Below are 11,026 nucleotides of genomic sequence, written 5' to 3'. Positions count from 1 at the left end.
AAAACTGCAGATTTTTATATTCAAACTTTGCTTTCATTTTGCTCTCTGGTTAATCACCTGATGACCCCTCATTTATTCCCCCTGTATTACCAGGCTATACATAAAGCACGAACTGCACCTGCACCTACATGCTGCTGACACACTGATGCTTTAGGAATAATAAATTAAAGCTATCATATATAATCATATGCTGATAACTTTTGTACATTTTGTACACAGGATGTTTACTTGCAGTGGAGTATTGTTATAGTGTTGCATTGGTACTCAAACTTATGTAAATGTTATGAATATTCTTCTATCACTAACTGTAGCCTGACAGACGTCACAATAAGTAAATCAGGAATTTTCTTTCCACTTATATATTTATTTTATATCTCTCTTGCAGCATAGTTGAAGACAGTGTTATCAACATGCACAGCACATGCACCAAAAGCAATTTTGTACATGATTCTTCAGGCTTAAGTATTTACATAGTGTTTGCTCAATTTTCGGGCATGTGATACCAGTTACAGTTCATATGTACTCAACTTTTTTCTCCAAAATAAAATACAAGAAGAATGAGACTGACAAACTTGGCTTGTGTTGCTAGAGATCAGAATTAGATCTCAGTATATGCAGTATAACTGGAGTCTGTCGAGCTATTTGACTATTGAAGCCATTAAATTTGGATGTGGGTAAAGTTTTGATTTGATTATTGTATTATTACGATTACTCCTACCAAGTCTGTGCAGAGGGGCTGTGTAAGAGAGTTATTTCATACCATCAGCTGTCTCGTCAATTAATCAATGAACACAAAGTTAATCAGCAACTATCATCAAAAAAATAGTACAGATCCTCTATATCAGCTGTGAATTAGCGCGTCTGACTCAGAGAGATGGCCCCTCTCTTTTAAAAACAACATCAAACTCTTCCTCCTTCGCCATGTCACCTTCACACCATAATCCCTCTCTGGAGTGTCAGGCACCAAAATGTCAGGTGGCCGATCACATGGCGGTGTGCACGGCTCAGCCAGTAGCAAATGTGTAGTGGGGGACAAGGGACAACTGCTTCCTCCCTGAATTACTTTTGGAGTGTCCACATCAGGTGGTGGACTGGCACTCCTAAGCTCGGTGGTGACAAACTCACTGGAGACAGGTGTTGAAGCACCTTCTGCTGGAATTCTGCATCTCTCCGTCACTTGAATAGATGGTGTTTCAGGTTGATCCAAACATCTGCTGTGGGACCCAGCACCTTCAGAAAATGTTTCTGTTTTCTTTTTCCTGATCGAGGTAAACTGTCTCTTGGGTGCGTCAGAGTGCCGTGCACTTGGAACTGTCCGTTTGTTTTGGCGTGATCCCTGCGGTTGATCCCCCACATTAGACAGAGCACCACACTCTGTAGCTTTCTTTTTTCTTGTAGTCTTTGGTTGATGATCTCTTGATCCTGTATGAAATGATAATGAAGGATATCTGCACACGCTGGTTTTCCTGGACAGGGGACTGCAACCGTCAAGGATGCTCGTGGCAGACTGGCATTTTCTCCTCCCTCGTCTCACTGGAGGTGCAGCTGCAACAGAAGCATCGAACTGTGGGCTAACCTGGAAGAACAAAAATACACTAATGAAACAGCATGATACAACCAAAGCGAACAATTATTATGTAATTTTTAAGCTCAGGTTCATCTGCAGATTTTGAGAGCCAAATCAGATTCAGTGGCTCTGATACTGAATGTTGTCAACCACAGAGCCATTGAAAGGGGTCCGAATAAATAAATAAATAAATAACTTACCCAGGAATTAAGAGCTGATCTGTTCTGTGTCTCTGTGAAAAACTCTTTGGGGTTGATTGCTGCTCGGACGTCAGGCACATTTTGGAGTCTGGCTCCACCTAAAGGCCGCTCCACGAATAGCAGGGGAGGCTTGTCTGTCTTTGTAACTTTGCGGGGCATTAATGTAACTCATTTGTGGACCCCTAACAGAACAAAAACATCATTAAATAATAACATTGTCTTCATTGAAATACAAGACTGGTTTGCTGGTTGAGATGTCCACATCACGTTGTATTCCTTTGAATGTTTTCACTCGTAGCAACAACCCCAACATTATTCTTACCTTATTGTGGCTCTTGGCATAGGACATAGCCATCGTTTCACACAATCAACACAAATATTAAAAGTTACTTGTTCAGCTCACATTAGCTACTCCTGACTGTTTTGTTTCCCGTCCTCTTGCTTCTTGTTATTTCCCGGTTTCCACCATTGTCTTCTCTGATTGGTTCCATCGAGGTCTCTTTCTCTCGCTGCTATTGGTGCATTTTTATACCACGTGATCAAAGTGACGGGGGCCGTGCCCACAGCGCCAAAATTCAAAAACGTTGCTGAATCGACGAGACGGGCATGTAAATAACACGAAATAAAAGGGTGTTGTAGATATTAATGTTTTTGAGTTAGCCTCAAATATGAACCAACTGTTTCAACTTCTAGTCCAACCAAGGGGAATCGCCTGAAACGTCGCAGTGATATGAAGGTCGGGCTTTGTTTAGCTTTGCTGTTCGTTACAATAGTGTGGTTAGCTATGTGGACGACTAGCCACGTAGCTAGCTTAGCTTCCTAACACAGGTAGCTACTGGGGCTAACGTTAGCAGAGGGAAAGTTAGCTTGCTCCAACAGCTAAAGTATATTTTTTTTCCAGGTCTAACTAGACAAACCAGAAGTTGCATACAGTGCTAAATGAAATAACCTTATTTCGAAGCTAAAAAAAATGTCACTCGTGTCGAACGAGTGTCACCTAGCTTAAACAACATGGCATCGTAATGTTTTGTTCATAATATATAATCAACTATGTTTTGGACGGTGACCTGTGTTGTGTATTAATAACACGTCGTAACTGTTTTTATTATAGTTGAATAAACGAATTATTAATCCGCATTTGCTTAGTCTGACAGTTAAGTCAGTGGAAGCATTAATGTAAAAATAAAAGTCAACTGCAGACATGTAAAAAGCTAACGACTGTTCTAGAAGAAACAAGTCGCCAGGAAACACTACTAACTGCTATCTGTTATTTAACCTCCTAACTGAGCAGCTGTAGAGCTAAAACACGGACAAACGAGGGCCTGAATTTCATGTGGAGAACATTGAGTCCTTCTGTGCAGTATGTTGTAAGTGATATTTGATATGAAGTGGTTTCTCTGTGACAGTCTAAACTGATAAGCGTTGATCGGTTAACTGTTTGTATTCAGTGCAACCTTCCCGCTAGCTGGCTAAACGTTAATCTACCGGTTATTCCAGTTGGTACTGTTTGTTAGCATGATCCTCATCTGGCAGTGCAGACCTTTTTCCGGTGTTTAACAGGTGTTTAAATCCATCTTTGTTGTTCACACTCTCATATTTGTGTTTTCTGTGTCACTTTTGTGCAGAACAACAGTGGTTAACAAGGGGCATTTCAATGATCTGACAATGAGACGGAGCCCAAGGAGACCCCTGATCCTCAAAAGAAGAAAACTCCCTTTTCAGCAAAATGATGTGCTGGCAGCTGAATCACAAAGCCAGTCAGGTGCACCGGCATCCAAAGAAACATCCAAATCAACTTCCTCTCAGTGCTTCCCTGATGGCATCCGCATTATGGATCATCCTTCCCAGTCTGACACTCAGGTGGTTGTTATTCCCAAAACAGCAGACCTTCAAAGTGTTATCGGAGCCCTCACTGCGAAAGGAAAAGAGTGCGGTGAACAGGGCCCGAACAAGTTCATTCTTCTGAGTGGGAATGGCGGCCGGGACAATGGAGGTTTTTGTCACCCTGCTGCTGAAGAGGGATTCGTTTCTACACCGAATGCAGCCCCTCAGACAGTGAAAGCAGAGACTACACCGAGCTCCCAGGATGCTAAACCTTTCACTGGAGTTAAACCATGTATGGAAATAGGACTTGAGTATAAGTTTACATTTTTTTCTTTTACGTCTGTAAATCTGTCTTTGTGTAACCGATCATGTTTTTCACTTTTCTTTACCAGTGAATAAGGAAGGCGGTCCTTTAGATGACAGCCTCACCAATATTCAGTGGCTGGGCAAAATGAGCACCTTCGAAGCGGATGCTTCCAAGCAGACGCCCAACAAGGAGAACCAAAACCCACCTTCACAAACTTTTCAGGTCAGCTACTCCTTCTAACACCTCCTTGTGATTTTTGCTGTTGATGTGTAAACAGATACTTGTGTGAGGGGAACACTGATCTAAGACATGTCATAGCATGTCCCCTAAACTCCATCCCTCAACCAGTCTGTCTCACTAAAATGTCACCACGCTATGATTTACAGTGACTGCCATATCATTCAGATTGCAGAAGGTGGTTGTGATGCTGGATTTGAAAATGAAGTGACGACTTTAAGGTTAAATTCAATGCTGTGATTGTGTGTTTTGAATTTGTGGTGCAGATTTTTTTGCACGTTTTCCACCGGTGAAATATTAATCACACTTCAGATGCATCAGTATCTTTCACCTTTTTGTTTTTGTATACAGGCACACAATACACATGTCGACGCAGAAGCTGTTCAGCAAAACATGGCAGAGAGGCCGCCGTACTCCTACATGGCCATGATCCAGTTCGCTATCAACAGTAGGAAGAGCAGGAGGATGACACTGAAAGAGATCTACATGTGGATTGAGGAGCATTTCCCTTACTACAGGGACGTGGCCAAACCAGGATGGAAGGTACTTCAGAGCTGATAAAAGTATAATTCCTGGGCACGTCTATTGCAGCAGATGACAGATTACACCTCTGAGTGCTGAGATTTTGAATATCTTCTCCTGAAATGTACATTAATGATGTTTTGCTCATCATAACCGCAGAATTCCATCCGTCATAACCTGTCACTGCATAAGATGTTCATTCGTGAGACGACGCCTGATGGTAAAGTTTCTTACTGGACAATCCGGCCTGAGGCCAATCGATGCCTCACTCTTGATCAGGTGTACAAGGTGAGCACTGTCACTGTTTTCACATCCTTACATCTCTGAGAAGAAGAAGGCTCTTCATAGTGTTGGGCAAGTTTGTCTCATGTATTGTGAATGCTGTTTTTTGGGCTTTTTTTTTTTTTACACCAAGGAGAAAAACTTCAGAAGAATGCTGTTAAAATATTGCTGTTGTGACCACGTTCCTCCACATTTTTACTGCCCTCATCGTGCTCTTGTTTTTCATTTGCAATTTTGTAAATGTGCTGTAACATGCAGTGCTTTCAGGTTCATTCTTCATGTTTTCCCTCTCACTTTACTTCCCTCTCTGCAGCCTGGTTGTAACCCAATGACTGCCCCTGTTCCAGTGCCAATGGTTTTATTTCCCCACCAAGTAAGATTGATTCACCCTCATTTCAGTTCTTTAGGAAGCGTCTTCAGGCAGCAGAAAGTCGAAAAAGGGACAGAAAAATCAGAACTTTCGCTTGCATGTTTGTCATCAGATTCTTTAGGAGTCCTAAGAATATAGCTGCAGCTGGAGGCCTAAGGTGTAGGCATGTCTTTTTGTTGCAGGAGGAGATGATAGGAGCAGCAGGGAAGCAGAGAGGCCAAAGTCACACTGAAAGAATAATGTGCTTTGAGACTTGCGTTGTCGAACAGTTATTGTGTGCACTCATAAAAGTATCCATTGTTCCTCCAGAAACAGTAGAAATCATTAAAGGTAAAATACTGCTCAGAATCTACAGGTTGCAGGGATGAGAGTGCAGTTAAGCCACTAAGACGGCATGCTTTGACTGTGTAAACTAATGTCTCATCTTATTTTTCATTGCAACAAAAGCGGATGGTTGCCGATGCAAGAAAAACCCCGACTGGCTCTGGTAAGTTTGGACCGATGTGAGCACTTTGTCATAGAGGTCAATTAGAAAGAGAAAGCACCAGAAACTTTGCAAATGGACAGTAAATGTTTATTTGGATGCCCCACTCTGAGTCGTCATCTTTTCTGTTTTCAGAGAGAAAGATGAAACCTCTTCTCCCACGAACCGATTCCTACTTGGTTCCCATCCAGCTCCCCGTCACCTCTTCTGTCTACCTGCCATCCTCGTCTACCCCATTTGCCCCCACCTGCCCCCAGCAGAAACGGAACACTTCACGAGGAACCAAAAGAGTCCGCATAGCTCCTAAGGTAAAGACACATCGTCCTTCATAGCAGGATTATTGAATAACTGTTTAGTTATTTCCCTTTGATAGGCAACATGCAAAATCATTTTATTGTTCCAGCTTCTCATAGAAATCCTTGTTAGGTCTGGCTTGACTTTGCCAACATCACATGTAGAGATATGAATATGAGTGCCTCAGATGCTGGTAAATGTATAAAATGTGTGGTTTTGTGTCTGGCAGGTGACTCACAGTGAAGCCCAAACTGTGGTGGTGTCTCCTCAGAAGCCCTATAAGGTGGAGGTGAAGGAGGAGCAGGTGTGTGTTCCAATCAAATGCGAGACTCCCAAAGCCGCTCCAAAGAGACAAGCCAGCAGCTCGCGTCGCAAACAGCACCTGGTTCGCTCTGTGCACGAGGAGCCCGTTCTCCTCTGCCCCGATAACACCTTCTTAGACTCTGGTCTAGTCTCCGATTATTCGACAGTCCACGACATCCACACTGAGCTAGACGAGCACCAGCCCGGGCAGGACAGCCCCGACCGGGAGTTCTCCTTCAAGACTCCCATAAAAAGTAGCAGCCACTTGTCCTCCTCCACCCCCAGCAAGCCTTCTTCTAATGTACTTGAACCCTGGAAGGTGACCCCAGTGGGCAAAGGGAGCCAACACGTTCTGGACTTCAGCCCCATCCGTACCCCAGGTGGTCCCGCAGTCACCCCGCGACACGACTACACCACCTTCAGCTTCAACAGCACTCCCTTCAAAGACTGGCCTCTGTTTAGCTCCCCCAGAGAGCTGCTCACATCCGCTCCCGCCAGAGCAAGCGGATCAACTGAGCCGTCCACCGGACGCATCCCGAGCAGCTGCTCCAGAGAGCTGCTGCAGGCGGGAGGCAGCACGGCGGCTAACCACTCACTCACTGAGGGCCTCGTGCTGGACACCATGAACGACAGCTTGAGCAAGATATTCCTGGACATTAGCCTCCCTGCTCTGGATGATGAGGACCTCGATGTGGGCAATGTCAGCTGGTCCGAGTTCTTCTCTCAATTCAAGTAGCGTGAGGGCCATTACGTTTTACGACATGGCAGTGTCATCGGTTTACTTTTTGTCAAAACACTATTGGAGAGGAGCCGCACACTGAAACAGCAAAGCAGATGCAAATGAAGGTAGCAAATGTCTGACACTGTCCAACTTGTTCTCAGACAGAATAAATCTCACTTTAGAATAGCGTCCATAATAAATAGGAGGTTGAGAAATTTGAGATTAAGAAAATAGGCTTGGGGAGAAATATTAAACAACCGGGTGTATGGATGACAGATAAAATCCATGTTTTATAGTCAGAATACTGATATTCTATCCATCTAATGGATTAAAAAAAATAATAATCATATCTGCTGTGGTTTGCTGTGTGATTCTAAATCCATCACATCAGTAAATATATTCATTGCCTATGAATATACCAAAGCCCAACGTGGTCATTTAAATGGGTTTAAATGTACAAATTGCAGCCTTAACATGTGACGGATGCAACCTTCTGCTCAGCTGCTAAAGTCACTCTTTTGGACTTTATTTTTTTCAGCGTGAAATCTTTTTTCATAGCCTGTAACGAGGCTTAATGAAGCAACTAAATGGCTGGCCTCTTTTGGATTTAAGTCAAGACTGTTTTGGCTTCCTTTCATCTGCATCTGCTTTGCTCTTCTCTGGATGTTTCTGCCTGCCATGTGGAATAAATTCCCAAGAATGTTTGAATATATGACAGGGACACTTCCATTTTAGTCACATTAACCAGCTACTCACTTGTTGGATGTTTCTCTCCGTCTCTGGCTTACTTTTTTTTTTTTTTTCTTCTGGAGTTGAATTAACTGCCTTAATGTCACTTCTACCTTTTTACCTTTTCACATGGAAAACGTGGCGGTCTTGCAGTCAATCATTTATCCCAGTGTGTCACGTCTGTCTCGAAGGAATTGCATGAGAAGTGAAAAATGTCTACGTGTATATGTATGTTGATTTGCACATTTTAATATATAATTTAGCTTCTACGTCTGTAAATGGAAAATTCATATCGTCTGATCAGCTAGCGAGATGTTTCTGTCGCATTCGGATCAGTCAGAAGCGTCTTAGACGTCTAGATTGTCATGCAGGATTTGTTAGTAATAAGAAATGTCAAAGTATTACAAGTAGCACTAACAGCAATAGTATTGTGTCTGTATGTTAACTGTAGAAAAGTCTCCATCACTTGACTTCCTAAAGCATCAGTAATTGCTCTTTACTGTGCCAGTATCAACCATGGGGCACTTTGGACCCCACAGAGGGATATTTTAGCATTCGATTTTACACATTTGAGCACAAAATAGTGAATATTTTGTATCTTTCTAACCGCTTCCTCTGAGCACATTTTGATCTGTCGCCACGTAAATAGAAAAGGTGCAATCTCCACAACCTGACATGTGCTCCAGTACAAGTGATGTGAAAGCTCCTGTACAGCGTGTTTGTATCAGGACAAAGTACACAGCAATACTGCTTGTTTCTATTTATATTTGAATAAAATTTGAAACAGTTCATAAGAAGGTCTCTGTGATTTCAAAAGCACTTTATTGTTTTTTTTTTTTTTTACAGAACAGTGAAAAAATATGACTATATTTAGCAGAGCGTTAAAAGTTGTACAAGTATCTTTTACACCAGCGGCTGTTAAAGCTGAAAAAGACGAGTGACTCATTCACAGTGTAATTCAGTTTTATAATCCTACTTTTTCTAAATCATATTCTGCAAGCACATACTCCCGTTTCCAGCATAGTTTCTCTTGTTTCAAGTATTTTCTCTACAAAATGAGTACGTTGGTTTATACTGCAAAGAAAGGTTTTCTAGCACCTGTCAGAGTGCCGTCCAGGAAGTCTGTCAGCAGAAAGCAGATGTGTTTGGGGTCTTCAGTACGTCTGGACTTCTTGTTGCGCCACTTCTAGAAGGATCTGCATCTGCTTGCTGCAGTAGTCTGGGGATATTAGAGAGGGAAGAATTATGCATTTGTAAAGCCTGGACTAGTAAACTATGGACTAAACATATGATATCTGGGTGTTTTGTTGTTTTTGAAACATTTCTGAGCAGATTTGTGCTTCGGTCTAACTTTGGGTTTTGTCTTTAACAGAAAAATATATTTGAAAAATTGTAAATCCTAAACAATAGGGTCTTTGTTCTCCACTAATTCTGCTTTTCAGTCTTACAAACAAACTCCTCCCTGCTTTGCAAGCAGCTAACTTCTCAATTTCACTCCTTTAGTTCCTCATCATCATGAACAAGCACATTCCATCATTTAACTTAAGCTCATGCAAAGTCTTCACCTATTCATACATATTGAAAGCGGAGCTGCTTTCGATAGTAAAGCTCCATATTTACCCTCCATAATCAATACATTCAGTGGCTTTCTGATATACTTTGTTGTCAAACAGCGATGAAAAGTTGGTAGTTGTTGGTATGACTCACTGAAGATACGTTTCCATCTATGAGGCAAGCGGAAGCGATAGACAGTCACAAAATAAACCGGGACCCCGGTCAGTGTGAGGATGCAACTCATCCCGGTGTTCCAGGGGTCCGAGTAAAGAGACAGACCCACGATGAAGAAGCAAACCACGGTGAAGGTGACCGCGATGACCAAGGGCACCTTCAGAACAAATGAAACAGGTCAGTTTATGTGTGCAGTAGGAAAACCAACACTTTAAAGCTGGGCACATTAACCTTGAAGGGTCTTGGGTGGAGTGGGAAACGGTATCGATGGATGAGCATCCCCAAGGTTGCCAAGGCGATGAAGAACCAGCGAGAGAAGGAGGCGAAGCTGATGAGCTGGTAGATCTCTCCTGTCATCAGCATCAGCACCACTAAGGGGTACTGGAGACACACAGGGAACACAGCGAGAATGACAAACCAATAACCAATGTTTTGTGATTGTTACATCCAATGATATATTCCAGATTAAAGCACCTGTTGTTTGTAGAATTTCATATCATACGTTATGATGCCACCACAATCACTGACTCACATGTAGAACTAGTTTCTAAATGTAATATTTCTTAGATGACACTAAAAGCACAAGAAATCACTGGATTGAAATGGAATCATTCAACAGGTTCAAAGTGATGATTACAGCCATTTTCTGAATGTGTGTATTTTATTAGAAGCTAAAATCTTTTTACACATTACAAACATTTTAAATACACAGTGCCTGTAAAGAAGTGTTCACCCCTTTGGAAGTTTTTTTGTTGTCAACATTAAATCATGGTGAAGTTAAATTGGCCTGACAGGAATTTAGCAAAAAGAAAAGCTACTTGCTTGTCAGAGTGATAAATTGATTTCTAAAAAGTACGCTCAGTAAATTTAAAAATACAGCACGGAGGAACAGACAGCAGTTGCTTTATCCACAGTCTCTCCATCTGCACACCTGCTCAAGCTTCCTTCAGAGGAGTCATAGCTGTCTTGGTCTCTTTCATGTTTGGTAACTCAGTTTCTGAGGATGTTCTGCTCGAGGTATGTGCAGTCATCCTTCTATTTCTTAATGATGGATTTATTGTACTCCAGAGAATATTCAGTGACTTGGATTTGTTTTATGTTTTTTTTTACTTAACCCCTGACTTGTTTATTTAAACGCTAAAATTTTCCTAGAATTTAGTTTCTGTCTGATTGGACATCATGTTTGTGGAAGACGAATACTTTTTCCTGACAACCAGAATAATCATTGCAATTATAAACCTGAAACACACTCAATAAATAAAATAAAATAGTACATTCCAGTCACCTAAAATGCAATGCAATTTTTTTGAACTGTTATTTTTACATAGTCTTGGTTGTCATTAAATGGACCACGTCTTAAGTTCATAGATTCCATAATATTTTCCTATTTATTCATTTAGACCAGAGAGCCCTCAGTAGAGGAACCAATGTATGCATGTTAACCTGATTCTGTGTTTT

General features: G+C 41.8%; 3 protein-coding genes across 4 annotated transcripts in view; 1 reads left to right on the top strand and 2 right to left on the bottom strand.

The window, feature by feature from the left end:
- Positions 1–343: 343 nt before the first annotated feature.
- On the bottom strand, positions 344–2,224 carry rhno1 (RAD9-HUS1-RAD1 interacting nuclear orphan 1). Of its 2 annotated transcripts, none has more exons than XM_008276488.1 (3): positions 2,090–2,224; positions 1,768–1,949; positions 344–1,576 (listed from the first exon to the last, which is right to left on the bottom strand). In XM_008276488.1, the coding sequence occupies exons 2-3, from the start codon at positions 1,924–1,926 to the stop codon at positions 842–844; spliced, it is 894 nt and encodes a 297-aa protein (XP_008274710.1). In that variant the 5' UTR covers positions 1,927–1,949; positions 2,090–2,224; the 3' UTR covers positions 344–841. The 2 variants fall into 2 exon arrangements, with proteins under 2 accessions (XP_008274710.1, XP_008274711.1); XM_008276489.1 differs by having other exon boundaries at positions 2,171–2,205.
- Positions 2,225–2,370: 146 nt separating this feature from the next.
- foxm1 (forkhead box M1) lies at positions 2,371–7,615 on the top strand. Its single transcript, XM_008276486.1, has 9 exons — positions 2,371–2,503; positions 3,393–3,883; positions 3,984–4,120; positions 4,487–4,678; positions 4,817–4,945; positions 5,253–5,312; positions 5,757–5,796; positions 5,929–6,101; positions 6,317–7,615. Exons 2-9 carry the CDS (start codon positions 3,433–3,435, stop codon positions 7,124–7,126), a joined length of 1,992 nt encoding a protein of 663 aa, XP_008274708.1. The 5' UTR covers positions 2,371–2,503; positions 3,393–3,432; the 3' UTR covers positions 7,127–7,615.
- A 1,028-nt stretch (positions 7,616–8,643) lies between these two features.
- The window catches only part of LOC103353494 (cystine/glutamate transporter), a 32,941-nt gene continuing 30,558 nt past the window's right edge, over positions 8,644–11,026 (bottom strand). Inside the window, exons 9-11 of the mRNA XM_008276498.1 lie at positions 9,800–9,949; positions 9,548–9,725; positions 8,644–9,059 (exon numbers count right to left, since the gene is read on the bottom strand). Coding sequence (XP_008274720.1) covers positions 8,995–9,059; positions 9,548–9,725; positions 9,800–9,949 — 393 coding nt within the window. The 3' untranslated portion in view covers positions 8,644–8,994. The remainder of the gene's footprint in view (positions 9,060–9,547; positions 9,726–9,799; positions 9,950–11,026) is intronic.

Source organism: Stegastes partitus, unplaced genomic scaffold (assembly GCF_000690725.1).
Source record: "Stegastes partitus isolate 25-593 unplaced genomic scaffold, Stegastes_partitus-1.0.2 Scaffold74, whole genome shotgun sequence".
Taxonomy (NCBI): Eukaryota; Metazoa; Chordata; class Actinopteri; family Pomacentridae; genus Stegastes; species Stegastes partitus.
Note: the sequence above shows the minus strand (reverse complement) of the source record. Positions and strands in the feature narration are given on the sequence as shown.